This window comes from Misgurnus anguillicaudatus, chromosome 9, assembly GCF_027580225.2.
Source record: "Misgurnus anguillicaudatus chromosome 9, ASM2758022v2, whole genome shotgun sequence".
NCBI classification, from domain to species: domain Eukaryota; kingdom Metazoa; phylum Chordata; class Actinopteri; order Cypriniformes; family Cobitidae; genus Misgurnus; species Misgurnus anguillicaudatus.
The window spans coordinates 16241683-16262139 of NC_073345.2; the positions used below are offsets into that span (position 1 = coordinate 16241683).

Here is a 20457-nt window from a genome sequence, read left to right on the forward strand (position 1 = left end):
TTGGGATATTTTTTTCTGATTGTACAGAACCTCATTTGTTGTCATTATTGACAATGTCCATTATAACAAATATATATATATATATATATATATATATATATATATATATATATATATATATATATATATATATATATAATGTTTTTTTTTTTTTTTTGAGGAAAACATTCCAGAATTTTTCTCTTATTTTGATGGACTTTGGTGGACCCCAACACTTAACAGTTTTAATGCAGTTCAAAACTGCAGCCTCAAAGGACTCCAACCGATCCCAAACGTGGCACAAGGGTCTTATCTAGAGAAACAATTGTCATTTTTGATGACAAATAAAGGATATGCGCTTTTGAACCACGGCTTCTCGTCTATCTCCGGTCCTGTGACGCACCAGCCCGACCTCACGTAATGGCGTAATGACCTCAAAAGGTCACGTGTTACATATATGAAACGCACATTTGTGGACCATTTTAAACAATAAACTGACACAAAGACATTAATTAGTATCATTAAACATACAACAACGTCGGAACGGTCCTCTTTCACCACACTTGTAAACACTGGGGCGTAGTTTCGCATACATCATCCGTGACCTCTTGATGTGATGGCGTATTACGTGAGGTCCACAGGACCGGAGAACGAGAAGTTGTGGTTTAAAAGTGCATATTTTTTATTTTTCTTGTCAAAAATGACAATCGTTTTGCTAGTTAAGACCCTTATGCTTCAATTGGAATCATTTAGAGTCCTTTGAAACTGCAATTTTAGTGTTGGGGTCCATTAAAGTCCATTAAATGAGAAAAATCCTGGAATGTTTTCCTCAAAAAACATAATTTCTTCTTGACTGAACAAAGAAAGACATCAACATTTTGGATGACATGGTGGTGACTAAATTATCTGGATTTTTTTTTTTAAAGAAAATGGACTAATCCTTTAACATCCGCAGAACCTCACTGTTGCACAAACTCTTGGTTCTTATAGTGGACAAAGGTGCCAGACTATAAAAAGATATGAAAAAATAACCTAAAAGGTTATTTGTGAAACCAAAACAAGTCTATAAAGAAACTTAATTTTTGAAAGTGTAGTTTTATTTTTTCTGTCTGCTTAGAGATAGTCCAGTGTCATGTGAGCAAGGAAGGAGGATATCACGCAGACAAACATCTGCATCATTATAGATTGAGACACAGACAGACACACAGGAAAGACGCAGGAAGAGCAGTCTGGTGCAGATTTAAACAGAAGTCTCGCCTATTTCTCTTTTTCTGTTTTGAGGTCATCGCCTGAAAGTTTTCACAGGCTTGTGCAACATCTTTCTTTAGGTGGTCAGGAAAATCCAAAGATCACAAGAAAGAAGGGATGAGACACGAAAGAAGGATGTCCAGGGGAACGAACAGGAAACTGGTGACGTGCAGTTCCCAAATCTTGCAGCAATCAAGAGTGTCCATAATAATAATAATATCAGATCGTATCTAAATTACAGTATGACACACACAGACACAAAACCGCTTTCGAAGTCATCTTTATTGCCATGTTCACACCTGCCTACATAAAAAATGTTTTGTGTATTATTTCTTTATTTTTTTACAAACCATAGAAAGAAAATCTATAAAGAATGCAGTAAATAATAACTTAAAAAGACTTGGGTAGGTTAAAGTTCACCTAAAAAGGTCACAAGAGAGTACGTTAGACAGACTGTAAACATTCAATTTAACAAATCGCTTAAATAAACTTCCTCTCTACAGCTGACAAATGACTCTTACTAGCTTGGCTGTCACGATGAGCATTCTTGAATACATACAGAAGGCATGTAAACTAATGGCATGGTGTACAAAGGTAACAGAGCAGGTTTTGTGGATGGGTGGGAGTGTTTTACTGGGCTCTTCTGGACATCAGCATCTCTCGGATGTTGTCCTCTGCGTCTTTAACGCTGCGCTCTAGATACGTCTTCTTTTGCTGCAGAAAAAAACAGAAGACAAGCCACTTTAAGGGGTATAAATCGCAAAACCATGATCGTTCACAACACTGATATTTTGCATACATGCCTAAACAAGGCATTCGCAACATCAAAAGGTTTTTCCGTTGTGATCACACCCTATCATCAAGCTGGTGACAAAGTTGTTAAAATTCTTTGAGATAAGATAGGAAAATAAATGACACATTAAGACGCTTTTAACAAAACGTATGATTACAGTTGTTAAAAAAAAACTACAATTTTTTTTATATCCCTTACTGACCTAAATCACAAAAAGGCCGTATCTCAGACGAAAGGTGCTATATGCCGGAGAAAGTGTGAATGAGTGTTGCGTAAGATATGTTTCAGGATGTGATCACATGGTTGACACCTGGTTAACAGCGGTGATAATGTACAGAAGCAGGCCCCTACCTGAAATCTTCCAGCCAAAGAAATGAGTCAACACACACACAGAGAAAACCTTTGCCCTGGCGATGTGGCAGCATGATTATCTCTCTTACAAACAAAATAACACAAGGAATTGTGTGCAATCCACTAATTTAACAATTTTTAATCATGAACTTTATATGAACCACTGAGCGGAGTTTCATCAATGTCACAATTTTAAAGTTTGCGAAGTCTTCTAGAGAATTTCTTTCATATGTTGTAGTTTAAAGGACACATATTATGCAAACCTGAGACTTATACACTCACCTAAAGGATTATTAGGAACACCATACTAATACTGTGTTTGACCCCCTTTCGCCTTCAGAACTGCCTAATTCTACGTGGCATTGATTGAACAAGGTGCTGAAAGCATTCTTTAGAAATGTTGGCCCATATTGATAGGATAGCATCTTGCGGTTGATGGAGATTTGTGGGATGCACATCCAGGGTACGACGCTCCCGTTCCACCACATCCCAAAGATGCTCTATTGGGTTGAGATCTGGTGACTGTGGGGGCCATTTTAGTACAGTGAACTCATTGTCATGTTCAAGAAACCAATTTGAAATGATTCGAGTTTTGTGACATGGTGCATTATCCTGCTGGAAGTAGTCATCAGAGAATGGTCATAAAGGGATGGACATGGTCAGAAACAATGCTCAGGTAGGCCGTGGCATTTAAACGATGCCCAATTGGCACTAAGGGGCCTAAAGTGTGCCAAGAAAACATCCCCCACACCATTACACCACCACAACCAGCCTGCACAGTAATAGCAAGGCATGATGGATCCATGTTCTCATTCTGTTTACGCCAAATTCTGATTCTACTGTCTGAATGTCTCAACAGAAATCAAGGCTTATCAGACCAGGCATCATTTTTCCAGTCTTCAACGGTCTAGTTTTGGTGAGCTTGTGCAAATTGTAGCCTCTTTTTCCTATTTGTAGTGGAGATGAGTGGACCCGGTGGGGTCTTCTGCTGTTGTAGCCCATCCGCCTCAAGGTTGTGCGTGTTGTGGCTTCACAAATGCTTTGCTGCATACCTCAGTTGTAACGAGTGGTTATTTCAGTCAAAGTTGCTCTTCTATCAGCTTGAATCAGTCGGCTCATTCTCCTCTGACCTCTAGCATCAACAAGGCATTTTCGCCCACATGACTGCCGCATAGTAGACGTTTTTCCCTTTTTACACCATTCTTTGCAAACCCTAGAAATAGTTGTGCATGAAAATCCCAGTAACTGAGCAGATTGTGAAATACTCAGACTGGCCCGTCTGGCACCTACAACCATACCACACTCAAAATTGCTTAAATCACCTTTCTTTTCCATTCTGACATTCGGTTTGGAGTTCAGGAGACCGTCTTGTCCAGGATCACACCCCTAAATGCATTGAAGCAACTGCCATGTGATTGGTTAATTAGATAATTGCATTATAAGAAGTTGAACATGTGTTCCTAATAATCCTTTAGGTGAGTGTATTACATACTGTAAAAATGCTCCTGTATATCTCAGTGGAAGACCACTGCATTTACTGCACAAAAGGTCATTGGTTCGAATCCAATTCACATACTGTTAAAACTGTATAATAATGGAAAAAAGTGTCTGCCAAATGCAAAAGTAAAATGAAGTATCTTTAATTATTGAAGTACGCCATGTGTTTATATGAGTTTCCTGTAACCAGGCAATACCGTACATTAGATCACTGCTGTCTGAGAATCCCACCCTTCCTTCATCTTTCCATATTGACTTTTAGCCTACATATAATCTCTGAGTCTCTGAAACAAATTGCCATGATAACAACCCTACAATTTTATTGGTTTTTATTTCCGCTTTTATTTGAAGAACCTGCCGCTATACTTGAGTGAGTTTAAAAACTACTATCTTGTCAAATGCTTGAAAAAAGCTATTCGTTTTCCCTTTCATGATTCAAACATACCAATGGTGGGATAAAACAATGTCAGAAGTGTCACAGAAACAGAAAACGAGAGCAAAACCCAAACTGTGTCCTATAAAAAGCAAGAGGCAATTGTTCACTGAAGAAATTGTTTGTTTATTTTTGGAATCTCACCCAGCCTGTTCACACACAAAGCACTTTTGCATACACAACGTTTACATGTGCACATCTGCGTAACCTTCATGCAGGTTACAGATACATCGGCATGTTTTTGAAAGGAGGGTAAGAGTGGGAACCACGGCCTCTGTTTTGTAACCGGTCTGCGGGACATCAATAAGCAGGAATATTCTCTGAGCAAGCATGATAACAGATACGACAACAGATATTGGCCCATGCCTTTCATGTATGCCAACCCTTTAGAAAAGCTGCTTATTTTTAGATCAGAGAGGCCAAAGAAAGGTCAAAAACATATTTCAAAGGGCAAAACTGGGGCAGAAAACAATGGCGAGTAGGGGTGTGCATTTGCGTATCTAAGTAGCAAGTAGTATTGAATTGCGACTGATGGCATTTTTGCCATGTTTAAATATTCTTACGTACAAATGAATGCCTAAGAACGTCATCAGCACACCTATCATTTACCTTCTGTAGTCACAAGTAAGGGGTTGAACGCATTCAACGCTATGTAAGCTTTTATCAAAAGAATTTGTGGCATGTTGACACACAATATAATTTTGTAATGCGCTTAAGGGTTTAAAGCACAAATGTGCAGGTCATATATGTGTTAAAGGACTAAAGCATGAATTCTTCATACTTAATCATCCATTACAAGGTAGGATTTCTTTCTCTTTTCTGGATGGATGAATTGCAGGTGTTTTGCTATTGTAAATGATGTGGGTAGAGTTTAGAGCTCAGCTTTATGCATCATTAATGCATATGACCCAACTATACTGAATGCATCATATTTTACGTAAACAGTAAAATATGATGCATGTAATAAGTTAACTTTTTATTTATTATTATTATTATTATTATTATTAAAGGGGGGATTAATGCTATTTCATGCACTCTGACTTATTAACACAGTTTAAGAGTTGTAGTCCTCATGCTAAACATAAGCAAAGGGCCAAAAAAGCAGTTGAGCTTGTAACTGAGTATTTCTGAGCCAAACTCACACCTCCTTTTTCATACAAGTTTCAGAAAGTTTTTTCGAACGGGGGTATCCGTTACGAATGATTGACCCCATATTCCTTTTATGGGCCTTTACCCCCAGAAAAGCACGCCTGCCCTGCATGTCAAGGGAGAGCGAGAATGCGCATTAGCATTGCTCCGTCAAGTTATGGTCACCGGTATCACTGCACAGGACGCGACAACTTTGTTTTATTAAGATGGTTCGACAAAAGAAGTGTACTTTTGGATGCAAGGAGAAGAAAACCTTATTTAGCTTCCCATGTCTTAAAGGTGCAGTGTGTAACTTTTAGAAGGATCTTTTGACAGAAATACATTATAATAAAAATAACTATAGTTTCAGTAGTGTATAAAGACCTTATTTAATGAACGGTATTGTTTTTATTACCTTATGAGCCATTTTATCTACATACACTGCGGGTCCCCCTACATGTAAACTGCCATTTTGCGCCACCATGTTTCTATAATAGACCTAATCGAACAAGAGCGTGTTTGCCACTATGTTGTCTCAGATGATTACATGTCTGTTCTGTGACGCTATTGTAACTTCTCTATGAGCTTCAAAAGGGAGGGGTGCAATTTGCAACCTCACCACTAGATGCCGCTAAAATCTACACACTGCACCTTTAAGACACCAGCGGACAGCAACATAATTGCAAATGGGTTTATGTCTGTTCCCTAGCTGCAGTTCGGAGAGGTTTGCTTTACAAACAAAGCTCAGTTTCATTTGCCACTTGTTTACAACTGATAGAGCGGTCCCAACTTTAAAAGACAATGTATAGGAGTCGCAACCACAGGCGTAAGTAAATCAAAATCTTGCGTATTTTGTTTGTAATCGGCGCATACGTGCATGTAACGTAAACAACACCAACAACAAAAATCATTTTCCGCCTAAGTTGGCATTGTACTGCACTTACGACATTTACACCTTTTAAACGAGCACCTTTATTAAAATAGCGGATAAACAAACAAGGATTAATTACCAGATAGAGACGTCCTGCTGTAATCGTTGCTGCTGTTGTTTCTTCTGATCAATTACTTACTCAGTATCCGATTCTGGATCATGTATGCAAGGCTGTATCTGACTGTAAGCCATTAAAAATAGTGTTTATTTAAGTTTGATTTCCATCAATGTCACAACTGTTAGATTAGTATCCAAAGGCTGCGCATACTCGTAACTCTTCAGCTCCGCCCACCATACGCCTTCACATGTTCGTCTTTTTCCGGCAAAAAACGGAGTGGCCATTCTGTCTTTTAATAATCTGACAACACGAAAGACTCTTGAAAGATTTTATGAAGGATGAAATACTACTCTACACTTATTAACATTAGAAAAAACGGTGTGTGTTATGTGAGCTTTATTAATAATAATAATAATAATAATAATAATAATAATAATAATATTATTATTATTATTATAGGAAAAGTGCAGCCTTGAATTAAAAAATGACAAAAAAATGCAAGGAGGTGAAGTACACTATAGGTAATAAAGATTAACATTAGAGCTTTAACACTTTCGCCGCCATTGACGAGATATCTCGTCAATTAAAGGAATAGTCTACTCATTTTCAATATTAAAATATGTTATTACCTTAACTAAGAATTGTTGATGCATCCCTCTGTCGTCTGTGTGCGTGCACGTAAGCGCTGGAGCGCGCTGCGAGGCTTCGATAGCATTTAGCTTAGCCCCATTCATTCAATGGTACCATTTAGAGATAAAGTTAGAAGTGACCAAACACATTAACGTTTTTCCTATTTAAGACGAGTAGCCATACGAGCAAGTTTGGTGGTACAAAAAACGCAGCGCTTTTCTAAGCGGATTTAAAAGAGGAACTATATTTTATGGCGTAATAGCACTTTTGGGAGTACTTCGACTTGCCTGAAAAGTCCACTCCCCTTCTCACTCTCATAATGGGAGAGGGAGGGTGTTACTGCACCGAGTCGAAGTACTCCCAAAAGTGCTTTTACGCCACAATATACAGTTCCCCTTCCAAATCCGCTTAGAAAAGCGCCACGTTTTATTTTGTACCACCAAACTTGCTGGTACAACCACTCGTCCCAAATAGGAAAAACTTTGATGTGTTTGGTCACTTCTAACTTTATCCCTAATGGTACAATTGAATGAAAGGGGCTAAGCTAAATGCTATCGAAGCGTCGCAGCACGCGCCCCAGCGCTTACGTGCACGCACACAGATGATAGAGGGATGTATCAACAATTCTTAGTTAAGATAATAACATATTTTAATATTGAAAATGAGTAGACTATTCCTTTAAGAGAAAACGCTTCCCCGCCAATTACGAGATTTTCCGTCTTTCCGCAAAACCGCTATTATCCACCAGGTGGCGCACTTCCGCAACTTATACAACCCGGAAGTAGCGCCTCACATGAAAGAGAAAGAACTCCGTGTATGTTTTAAAGATCGCTCTTCATCTGATCTCTATGAAAAGTCCTTTGCAAAAATGGAATTATATCAGCTTTTTGCTCAAAATTGAGTGTTATTTATTTATGGAAATTATGGAAAGGTATGAAAGAATGGCTCTTTGACTGATTTGTTTTCTTAAGAAAGCAAAAATGGTTCCTCTATGGCATTGCTGTCAAGACATCTTTAAGCCTTTTTATTTTTAAGAGCGTACTTAAGAGGTTACAAAAAAATAAAAGAGCAAAGAAATGTTGCAACTAGATTTTAATAACCACTTTGCTAACTGAGGGATGTTTGCCTCCTACACAGCTCTTCTGGGTTGAATGTGAAACAATCGATCTTTTGAACTCAATGAATGTCCTGCTTGGTTTATGTATGTGTCTCTCTTTCACTTCTGAGCATAAACACTAGACTTCCTCTTACGAAATAAATCCAAATTCATAAATCTGTGATAAAAAATCAGTTTCATGGCACGCAAGGCAATATTCTACTTTCAAGGCTCAAAATCACCCCCATATATATTAAGAATTCCTTTATGGCCAACTACATATGTGAATGTTACGAAACTAAAAGGCTGAGTAAATTGACAGACTTATATTGAACAATTCATGAATGCATCAAAATCTGGACTAAACTGGTTATCATCAAAGGTATGAACCCAACAAAGCGGCCCTAATGAGGGAATCCCCTCAGCCCATGCCAGTTGTGTTATGGAAACACAGCGCTCCATGCACATAATGATACCTCAGAAAGCTGACCTTCCCAGAACAATGCGGAAGAAGGCACAAAGAGGTCTTGTGGCTTTCTCTTTGCAGCTCAGGCCGCAGAAGCCCTCATTGTTGTGGTCTGAATGGATCCTCTTATGGGACAGAGGGCCGCCCAATGACTTCTGTCAGAGCGCAGATGACAGGGCAGATAGTCTGCGCAGACGCTGTCCTAAATGAACCCTTTGTTGTTGTCGGCTCCGTCACTTGAGGCAGAGGTGATGGTTCTGAAATGGGCTGACCTGCCGCAATTGCACACGGGTCGGAAAAGCGAAGGCCTTCGACTTCTTTCGGTTTTGAGTGAATTCGAATATAAACAACTGCCAACGGAATGCTACAGTATTCTAATTCCAAAGAAAAGGAGGTGTAATGCTTTCGTTCATGCCTCTGGGGATGAATGAGAATGAATGCATTCCCTTCACACACCTTTAAAGTGAAAACGCAAAATATGCATACAGACTTCAAGCTTCTGGGATGCTGAATCATGCATGTCTTGCAGAAAAAAAATGTTTATTTTTACAGGTGTCTTTGAAACAGTTGCAATCGGTGCATGAAATGAAATCGAAAGAAATTGATTATGTTTACATGAACGCCCACAGAACAATGGGGAAAGAGGAATGTTTTTAAATTTATCCTAAAGCAAAAGAAAAAATATTGTTATACTCAGGGTTTCCCGCAGCACTTTGCAGTTCGGGCGGCCCGCCTAAGCTGGGAAACCCTACCGCCTTAACTAAGTAGTCAAAAAAATAAATTAATAATTGCCCCGCAAAAGGCCATCAAGTGCATCTTAGAGTAGTGCGGACACGCTTCACACAGCGAGCGTGCACGCGCGCCACACAGCTGAAATGAAAGACGTGGTCTGTCATGTCTGGAGGATAGCCATAAAATGCGTGTCCGTGAGAACTGTAAGTGGACTTATGTTTTGGGTTTATTTAAGCCTGTTATTGTATGAGTCTATAGTTCTTGCAAATTTAAAGTAAGTTAGCTGGTGATTTTGCTGTTTGAACAACCTGCTAGCTAGGTTGCACGTGCCTGTTGATTAGATATAATTGTTGAGCGCTCTTGCCCATGTTATTTATGTGCATTATTTACATGCTACAGTAGTTACATACCTTTAAGATAATGTAATTAATAGTGGGAAATAATCTGTTTCTACAATCTTCGCACTCTATTATTGTTCGCCAGACGTTCTACAAAAACTGCTTCAGTTTGAGTTTATTAACCCTTTAGTTTAGTTTCAATTCATCACGCAGCTATTCCCGTTAGAGGTATCTGTTAACCTCTTAAACCCTGAGGACCCAGTCCCGGGTACAAAATTTCGTATTTTGACTCAAATAAAATATTCTTTTAATCTTTAATGGTCCATCATGGACCCCAGTAACACATATGAGATACTGTTTGAAAGCTTAGACTCTCTACTTTCTCCAGATATGCATCACTTTGAGAAATCTTTTACTGTAAGAAAGTTATTTACACTTAATTTACACTATCACCCCCCCCATAATTTTTTATATGATTTAATATTCACATATTTCATATTTTTCAAGTATGACAAACATGGGCAAGTCTTATAACAAATGAAAGCTCTCATTCTCAGGAATAAGGCTACAGCGTTATTTTTGTTCTATTATCAACACATATCCAACAATAGTTGAATGAATAATAAGGTAAAAAATCGTCTTTTGTAAACATATGGGAAAATTGAGTGTGGACTGCCTCAGATAGCACATATAGCCACAAATGATACACCATCTTTTCTCTTAGGTCCTACTCTAAAAAATGAGTCCATTCACAGCATTTTCTTAGGTTGTGTGCATGAATAATCCCTTGTTATTTATTATATGTCCAAAACAAAAAATGTATATTTATATGAAAAATGTATTTTCGGACACTTCAGTAAAATGAAAATAACTTCTGAATGCGACATGCTAAAGAGATCATTCTTTTTTTGGGTGTTTACTGTCTGCTGCTGGTAACAACCAGAACTGTCTGCAGTCTGCTAGAGCACCCAGAACCAGAGTTATACACTATCAGAGGCAGTATTTACAACATATAAAAAGAAAATTTGGTGTTTCATCATATGAAAAACAACATAAATAACACTATTTGTCACAAACAGCAGCTTTTTATGTAACTTCAAAAGGTTTTCTTTAAAATGATATAAAGCAATTGCATTTATTCCACTGTATGTGGTTATGGGAGCACTTCAAATGTTTTTAGGCAGAAATTGTATACAAAAAGGGTATTATTCCTCCCATCAGTTGGAGTAAAATAACTTTTGCATAGATTATGATAGAGAAAAATCTTTTTTCCTCTGTAAGCTGGCAATTGCTGGAATCAAACAAAACTATCTGCAGGGAGCTGAGGCACTCAGGGCCAAAGTTATACACTTTTAAATAAAAACTTTAGAAAAAAAACATCAAAAAGCGCCTATTTATTTTTGTGTTTATTAGAGGACTGACATCACATACAACCATGTTTAGCACTTTCAACAGTGTATTATGTAATATCAAAGGGTTTCCTGTAAAATGATACCAAACAATTGTATGTAAACCTCTGCATGTGTGTATGGGAAGCTTTTGAAATTGGGTAGGCCAAATCCAGGCGAAAATCCCCAAAATAGCTTCAGGGTGGAAGAAGCTAAAAGCATTTAATGCATTAATAGTCTAGTATTTGTTCATTTTCTGTCATAGTTTCTTCAAAATTAAGTTTAACTTGAGTGTTTTTAATAAAAATATTTTCATCATGACGCGTACGCCCCACCCCTTTGATTGCCATGCTCCCAGCCTTGCCCACCTGCCCAAACCTACCACCTTAACTAACTAATTTTCTCCGGGAAACCCTGTATACATAGAGTATCTTCAAAATTAACTAAGATAGTGAGATAAAAAAATTCAGAACCAAGTTTAGGCATATCGCCCAGCCACAGAAATAAAGTTTGTTGGTTACATTTAGTTACAGTCTTTAAATATATTTTAATATAGTTAAAATTAGGGCTGTCACTGGGATTTTCACACACAACCATTTGACTGAAATAACCACTTGTTACAACCAAGGTATGCAGCAAAGCATTTGCGAAGCCACAACACGCACAACCTTGAGGCGGATGGGTTAGAACAGCAGAAAACCCCACCGGGTACGGTATATATATATAAATTGCATTTCTCTTTAATATCATGCAGCCCTATAGGAACCCTTAAAAATTAAGTCTGGTTTGGTGCTGGTGCAACGGCATGGATTAAAAAGCTGATTTATTTTGTTGATTTATTAAAGCTATTTGACCAATAGAGCTATTTTGTTGTCTAGAATACAATTGTAAAGATTAGTGTCCAAGCCACTAAAAAGAAAAGAACATGCCCCATAGTTGATGGGGAATTCTGAATAAAAGCACGGAAATGCCTCACAACTTGCGCCACAGTCAAGATCAAAAATAGTCAAAACAGGCACAGCGTGAAGGGTGTGAGGCGTGATAAATCAACTGTCATGAGTAAGAAGTAAATCTGATAGTGCCATGTAAGGACAGCTGTCCCCCAGCTTGCACCCAGGACGACACCCCAACCATGCAAATAATTCTGCAGCATCTCCCTCCTGCTGTCTCGGAGTATTTATAACAATCTTCATCCGTCTTTTTTGCAATTGCACGAAACAACAACCCGCTGAGGTTCAGAAAAGGGCGCTGACAGATCCGTAACAGCTCTGTCAACACGCTACACATCAGTCCCCTCCCCACTATGGGCATGCATCCCACCTGCATCGTGTGCAAATGATGACCTCATAGAGTAATCGGCAGTTGGGTCATTGTCACCCCAGGAGTCATAACTCATGCATGGGCATCACGAGGGCGGTGAGTGGGCACCGTTCAGATGCTGACAACATCGTGTTACCTCGCACTGCCTCACCCAAACTCTGTGAATAAAGAGGTCACAGGAGCCATGAGCTCATTCGCTCCCCGTGGTCTAAATAGGGTTCCAGTATTCGGCGGAAAATGGCAGCTATGCTGTCTGACTGTACACGGGCATTACAAAAGCAAGGAGGCCTCTGAAATATTCGCATGACTCAGGGCTTGATCACAAATGCGTATCCAAACATCTTTCAAAGGCTGGTCAGAAAGTCATCAGGCCTCCATCTCTCATACAGTTATCGCTTCTCGTTTGTTCACTGTGGGATATATGACGGTCAACGTGTAATGAAATACGCTGTCATCAGGTGCTTCTCAGAGCAACGTTGGGCTCAGTTAGTCGAGGGAAGCCCTGGGCCTCGTTCCAAAAGTCACCAGGCCTGCATTTATTCAAGGTGATGTCATAGCCGAGACTGAGATTACACCCAAACTGCCCAGCGCACTGCAGCCAAATACAGGCAGGCCCAGACACGATGCTGAAAGTGCACAAATACATCTCAGCATTACTGTATATCAGTCAACGCCCTTTTACAATCACACAGTTCTTATTTACTTTTCTAAACAACATATTTGCCATTCAAATCAATTGAGATCTAAATATTGTAAATGATAAAGCAGTGGATGTGTATATGTAAAGCCTTAGAGCATCATAACATACTGATACTTTTATGATGTCAGATGCACGCCAATGGGACACACATACATAAAAATAATAATGCGTAAAATGTTTCTTCACAGCGATGCCATAGAAGAAACCTTTTTGCTTTACTTGTCCCATCCATTCATGGTAAAATAACACCAAGGAAGATGGATATAAAAAACATCAGAAGAATTTATGATACGAGTAAACAGCGTTCATGACCACATCATGCAGGTTTCCCAAAGAGTTTGTTATTGAAGGACGGCGCAGTTAAAAATAAAATATTAGAGCCAACTTCAACCCACAGTTTAAGTGCGGCACAGCGCTGTATCTTATTTTACATGTGAAGAAAATGATCTTAAGGGTATAGTTAACATAAGTCTATCTTCATTTACACATCCTTATGCTGTTCCAAACTTAATAGTTTAGGATAACTGAGCTGATTTTGCAATACAATGGAATAAAGCAGGGCAAAAAGGCAAAAAATTAACCCATATGACTCAAATTATATTGACATTATTCAGTGTTTACCACATATTGACCTTACTTAGGCGGGCCGCCCAGGTAAATTAACAACCGCCCAAGTATATCTTGCATCAAATTTTGTCTTTTTTGTTTAATGTTGTGTCTCTCCCAATGAGTTTGGTGTGCGTTTCTTAATTAATTGGGTGCAACGTAAAGCAAGCTCTGTGTCACATTGTATCCTTCCTTGTTTCAGAACTTGTGCAGAGTTGTATCCATTAGGGGACTTCATGGAGGAACTGTACGGGTCCTGGGGTCTATATTTTAAATGGTCATTCAGGTTTGGGTTGGTCCCAGTTGATAACTCCGGGTCTTGGGTCTGATTAACATTGTGTGTAAAACCAAAGTCGATCAGAGAACGGTCATGATCAGGGTCAGTCTGCGCTAACCTTAGACTGTAAAAAAAGATGGACGACGCGACGTCGCCTCCCTCCATTGTAACGAATTGAAGCCAAAAATGTCCGACCATGGTCGCTGCCATGTTATGTAAAAACTAGGGCTGCACGATAAATCGCATGTGTTTGTCACGCGCATCTCGTCAGTAATGCCGGTTCCTTGATTAGTATTAAATCGCCATCAGCTGTTTTCTGATGGAGCAGCTTTAACTACACAGAGCCGTAGTTCACTGACAATCGGAGCAACTACGCATTAACTATCGCGGATGTATCGCCTGCGATATGTATGCGATATGGCCCGGCTTGTCAGGGAACTACGGCTCTGTGCAGTTAATGTCGCGCCATCTGAAAGCAGCTGTTGGCGATTTAATACTAATCAAGAAATAGTTTTTAATGAATATAGATTATAGAGAATATTTTATTATATTATATTAAAATATTATATTAGATTACATTAGAGTAAAGACTGAATGACAGGCTCGCCTCCCGCTCCTTAGTAACATCGCGCAAGGAAATAAAGAGGGTGACATCTAGTGCAGAAGACTGGTAATAAGATTAACGTTAATCTTCCGTTCAATGTTTGCGGAAATTGATATGGGAAAAAAATCGATTTGTGGGCTTTAAAGCAACACTATGTAGTTTCCATGTAAAAATGACTTACAGCTCCCCATGTGGTTGAAAAGCGCAACAGTGCCAGGTATGACACTTTTCTGCAGGCAGGGGGAGGGGCGGGGCTTTCCTACCCTCCACCGCCCCTTACAGAGTGTGCTTGTAGCAGCTAGGAGGCTGCTCAGGTTGCAGCAACAGTACAATTTGTCCAGTTAAAAGTTGTTCTATAACTGAAATAATTTTAGAGACAATATTTAAAGGTGGAGTCCATGATGTTTGAAAGCCAATGTTGATATTTGAAATCACCTAAAGAAACACGCCCCTACCCCAATAGAATCTGGACCTTCTGTTGATAGACCCGCCCCACACTTACGCAACCCGGCATTTGATTTGACTTGATTGGCTATAAGTGTGTTTTGGTAGTCGGCCCGTCTCCTTTTCCAAACCGTTTTTCAAACATCGTGGACTCCGCCTTTAAAGGTACAAAAACTACATAGTGTTGCTTTAAGAATCGGTTTTGAATAGACCACATGAAAAAAAGATTAATTGAAAAATCACATTTTTTTGCCCAGCCCTATCTAGAGACATGTTGTAGGTGTTGAGCTACATTTTCAACTAGGGCTGTGCTAAAATATTAATACAGCTAACTATCGTGATTATTTTTTCAACGATATTGTATCAATATTTCAATCTCTCCTATTGATATTTTTAAAAACCCATCAAATCCCTTTTTGTGCGTCAAACATTGTCCGGTTGTCTGTCATATACGACCATTCGGCCAATGTCTCAGAAGTTAGCTGGAGTGAGAAAATGGCAAAAAAATTTAAACGCCTGTGGAAGCTAAACGTGTTGAAGCACTTTAGCTTAAAAAAAGAAATAAAATTCAGCTCTATTTTTTACATTTTAAAAAAAAAAAGAAAAAGTATTGCAATGAATCACAACACGCAACATATCGTATCGTATCGTGATGCATTGTATCATGCCCCATGTATCATGATATGCATTTTATCGTGAGGCCCTTGCCAATACCCTTCCCTATTTTCAACATTTACAAAATGACTCTGTATGACACATTAAAGCCAGACAGATAAAAGGTGAACTAGATTACTGTATCTGGCACCTGATGACTGTAATGTCTCACCTGTACTCAGTTTCACTGCATTACAAGACAGTCATATAAAAAGGCCTGTGATGCAATTTTCACACACACCCACATTTTTACATAGAAACTGTTTACCACAATAGGAAGTGGTAAAAGGAAAATGATTGACAGCACAGCTAAAATAATCCACGGATACCATTCTAAAGAATGATATATTTATAAAATGACAAAAATTCTCCAGACTGTTTATTTAAATTAAAAAAAAAAAATGCATAGTCTTATCGCTAAACCAACACTGTTTGAGATAACACTATTTTTAGCACATGACTTAAATTCCAAGCATAAGGAAATACACAATTCCTCCCATCCTTCTTATGAACCTGCAGTCTTAAAACATGTGAAACACACAGAAGGGCTTCAGCGTCATAGCCTGACATCTGGATAACAAACCGCGTTGGGTTTTTTGAAACAGTGAGAACATATGTGTTCGTCATACCTTCAGTAACAAAAGAATAAAGCCCGCTGGATCTCTCTCATGTCATTCAAGTTAACAATAAGCGGGCTGATCTAAAAGCTGTTTGAAACAGGAGGCAGGACCTCCCGTGTGGCTACAGGTGGCTACACTCGTTCTTAAAGTTCAGGTAAACACGAACAGCTGGTTTTTCACCATAAACCAAAGAGATCAAAGAACTTACACATTTAAACTTGGTTCGAACATTCTGATGTGGGTACAACTCACAACTTCTGAATCTGAAGCAAGACAGGCACGTCAATGCTACAACCGAGCAGCAAATCTCGAAAGTCTATTGAAAATAAAGGGAAATTTCGAAAAAGAATCAAGTGGATTTTTAATGGTAATGATGCCGCAAAACCACACTGATGTTGAAAAGTATGATGACATACTGAATCAGTCATTTTCATACTGAAGCCCACAGGCTGGGCATAATGATGACATTTCTCATCACTATTTCCTCTAATACGACAAGTTCTTGTGAACAAAAGCGTCAGCTTTTCTTTACCCAGCACAGAATTTGGTTTGACGACCTACGACTTTCCACTGAGTAACAACATTTCTCATTTATACAAATGATCCTCTGTGTAATTCAGATCAAGTCACAATAAAACATTTTACATTGTTTTACAACATGGGTATTTGACATTATTCCCAAAAAGTGATATTGGCACAGGATGGTGCTAGCAACGGCACTGGTTCGATTCCCATAAAATCCACATACTTACAAAATGTATAACGCAAGTTGTTTTTCATTAAAGTAGGAGCTAAATGTGTAAATGTGAAAACAGATGCTGAAGGATGTCTGCTTATACAGGCATGTGGATGCCTGTGTAAAGATAAGGATATCATGAGAGCCATAAAGCCATTGTGGTTTTAGCACAGTGATGGGAACACAATGATGTACGGCCATCATTTTAACCACACATACCTCCCCCTTTAAAAGAAATGAACGTGAGAGAGTTGCTAAAACCAGACGGGAGGGCTTCCTCCAGCACAACATGAGTGCGACATTCTGAGCGTGCATGCAAAACTGTGGGAGAAGCATGCAAACATGGCCCCAGTTAAAAACCACACAAGCATTTGAGTTTCTAGAGAAATAACAGGCAATCCTATTAGACTACAGCCTTCTGTGGAAACTCAAAAGCCATAAAAAAAAATTTGAATATTTTTGATCGTAGGAGTGTCAGTCATTGATATCGGTCTTATCCTACATTCACATGCATTTAATCCTTTCAATGGTTGTTTCCTGCTCTTACGGGTGACCATGAATATCATTAATAAAATGCTTGTTGGGTGCATGTATCTTATGCATTTTTCCATTTTCTTTAAATATTTAATTCTATAACTTTTTAACTTTTAGGGGCAGGTTCCTGAACAGGGTTTAGATTAATCCAGGACTAGGCATTAGTTATTTTTAGGACATCAGAGTAGTTTTTACAAACATACCTTAGAAAAAACTTTACTGCTGTGCATCTTGAGACAAAACTTAAGATGAAAAAAATAAATATAAATATATGTCAGTACAAGATGTTTTTAAATTATGGCAGCTCAAACATGCATTTTAGTCTGGGACTAGGATAAGCCCTGTCCGGGAAACCGCCCTTAGGGTTGAAGCAGGTTGGCTGCTATTAGAAAAGTATGTCATTTTTGTTTTTAAACATACTTTATCCTTATTTATCCATAATTTAATCCTAAATAACGTTTTAAGACTAGTTACCACATGCCCAGCAAGTAATAGCAGCCATTTCACCATTTAGGTTAACTATAGATCCAATATACCCCAGGTATTAGTAAGCTACTTCTAGCCAAATTAACCATGAATTTGGTTACATGTTGTTTTTGCCTAAATAACTTGCAAGATGTATGATATTTTATCATGAAAGCAAAGTTAACTGTGATTACAATTGGTTTGGTTTTACTGATTGATTTATTTTATTTCTGCGCTATGGTTAGACGTCTATTCAATTTTGACTGACTGCCCAAATTTAGCCTTGTTTTAACCTAGACATCTGGGCTGTCTTTTATACGTCTTTTAAATGCAAAATTGTTTGTTTGGTGTACACTTGGTGTATATTTATTTGCTTTATCTAAGGCAAATGATCTGCAGTTAATTGGAGAGCAAGCATGCGGTGTTTCACAATTATGTGATATTCATTAGGACATACTGGCATTTACACCAGAAATGCAATGAGTTTACAGGGATGTGTTACTATCCTCTATATGGTTTGAGTAACCAGATCATATAACGCTTTAGGCCCTGTTCACACCTGAGCTGACCACTTGTAAACAGATCGCCCGAGACAGATGATAATAGCAAGTTAATGTCACCTTCGATACAGGAGTCTGTTCTTTATTTAAAGGGACACTCCATTTTGGGATCCATTCAGCTGATCTCCGGGTCTGGCGGTACCACTTTTAGCATAGCTTAGCACAATCCATTGAATCTGATTAGACCATTATCATCAGGCTAAAAAAATAACCAAAGAGTTTCGAATTTTTTCCTGTTTAAAACTTGACTCTTCTGTAGTTACCATGTGTACTAAGACCAACGGAAAATTGGGAGCTGGAAAATGAGCATATCTTCAAAAAAAGTGGAGTGTCCCTTTAATAGCATCAGTATGCTTTGCATAAACCATTTGATGATATTTTTGCAGACGTTAGTGTGTCCAAAAACACTTGTTATGGTGAGAGACAGATGCTGGTGAGAGCAAAATACTTTTAGGCAGTTGACAACTTGTGAACTTTGTATGTTTGTGTTTGGCCACACCCACCTCAAGCTCCTTTATCTTCTCATCTGCTGTTTTCTGCTTGTCCAAAAGTTGATTGGCAATCTCATCTTTAGACTGTAAAATGAACCTGCAAGATATAATTGGTGTTAACCTACAGTAAAAGGCTCAATCGCTTGATATTTAGCACAAAGCTGATCTGCCTTGCACATACATGCGTCCTGCTCCCTCGAACATGCGAGTGCTGCTAGGAAGTGAGGTGATCTCTACATGCGTGAAGCTTGAGTGTTTCTTCATACGGCTCAGCTGTTCGATCTGCAGGTCTGCGATCTTCACCTTCTGCTGAGTGTCAATCATTTTGGCCTGCAGTTCAGCGAAGGCCTGCAGAATACAAATGCGGCAACAGTTTTATATCTTAATAAATACCTAAAATATTAATAAATACTCTTAATACTTAATACAATTTTCTTAAGATCTAGGCATGTGACATCATCAGTTACGAATTAAAATAAATTAATGATGTAAATATGCATCAGAAATAAAATATACCCTTACAAAAATGACAATAGTAAAAGGTTTATGGACATTATTACAACATTAAACTGTGCTATCGTGTTGATGTCGCATTAAATTACACTTAACTAACAAAATAATAGATTTTAAAGTATATTTTGTAAACGTCATTTTTTTTGCAGTTATATTAGAAACAATAACTAAGGTATACTGGTGTGCATAAGGGTTTACGTTTTAATCTTTCAATGTAAAGGCAATATATGCAAAATAATAACTATAAAAATGTGTTCTGCCACAGGTTAGCAGTTCCCCTGCATTGTTTTTAACCATACCATAGCGTAATACTATTCTGACCTAACTTGCAGTAAAAACAATCACTCGTTAATTTATAAAGGCAAAATATAATTAACAAACGAGTTAATTACGGTGAATAAATCTGTAAATTGTCATTTACCTTCTTCAGCTCGAGGTCTACGGGCGCCGCCATGATGCTGAGGTAAAACGAGACAATGCGCATGCGCGACAAACTTGCGCATGAGCTGTGCCTACACAGACGGCAGAGAGATAGAGCATGCTTCTACACAAATTATGGGATGACAGCAATGATATAAACTGCACTCTCAAAACGTCGGTGTCTGTAAGATAGTATATAATACAGATTGTAAGTATGTAAACACCCTACTGAAAACAATTAAAACCAGCCTTGATGTATCTGGGGTTTTGGCCACTTTTTACCTGACCAGGCTGGAACACCAGCTTTGCCAGGCTGGGAGCTCCCTTACGAAAATGAACCATGGTTTTACTACCGTTAAAACCAAAAAAGCACATACTGTAGTAAAACCATGGTAACCACAAAATAAACATGGTTATGACTACCATGGTTTCATGGTTAGTGTAG

At 38.5% G+C, this 20457-nt stretch overlaps 1 protein-coding gene across 1 annotated transcript; it reads right to left on the reverse strand.

Moving 5' to 3' along the window:
* Positions 1–1491: 1491 nt before the first annotated feature.
* pfdn1 (prefoldin subunit 1) lies at positions 1492–20161 on the reverse strand. Its single transcript, XM_055179467.2, has 4 exons — positions 20014–20161; positions 19261–19427; positions 19092–19176; positions 1492–1941 (listed from the first exon to the last, which is right to left on the reverse strand). The coding sequence occupies exons 1-4, from the start codon at positions 20074–20076 to the stop codon at positions 1858–1860; spliced, it is 399 nt and encodes a 132-aa protein (XP_055035442.1). The 5' UTR covers positions 20077–20161; the 3' UTR covers positions 1492–1857.
* Between the last annotated feature and the right edge of the window lie 296 nt (positions 20162–20457).

What these genes read in the sequence shown, in the direction of transcription:
- pfdn1 (XM_055179467.2), bottom strand. Translation starts at nt 20,076, where the DNA reads ATGCGCATTGTCTCGTTTTACCTCAGCATCATGGCGGCGCCCGTAGAC. An exon ending in TTCGAGGGAGCAGGACGCAT is followed by an intron (nt 19,177 to 19,260) that starts GTATGTGCAAGG and finishes TATATCTTGCAG; the next exon opens with GTTCATTTTACAGTCTAAAG. An exon ending in AGAAGATAAAGGAGCTTGAG is followed by an intron (nt 1,942 to 19,091) that starts GTGGGTGTGGCC and finishes TTTTTTCTGCAG; the next exon opens with CAAAAGAAGACGTATCTAGA.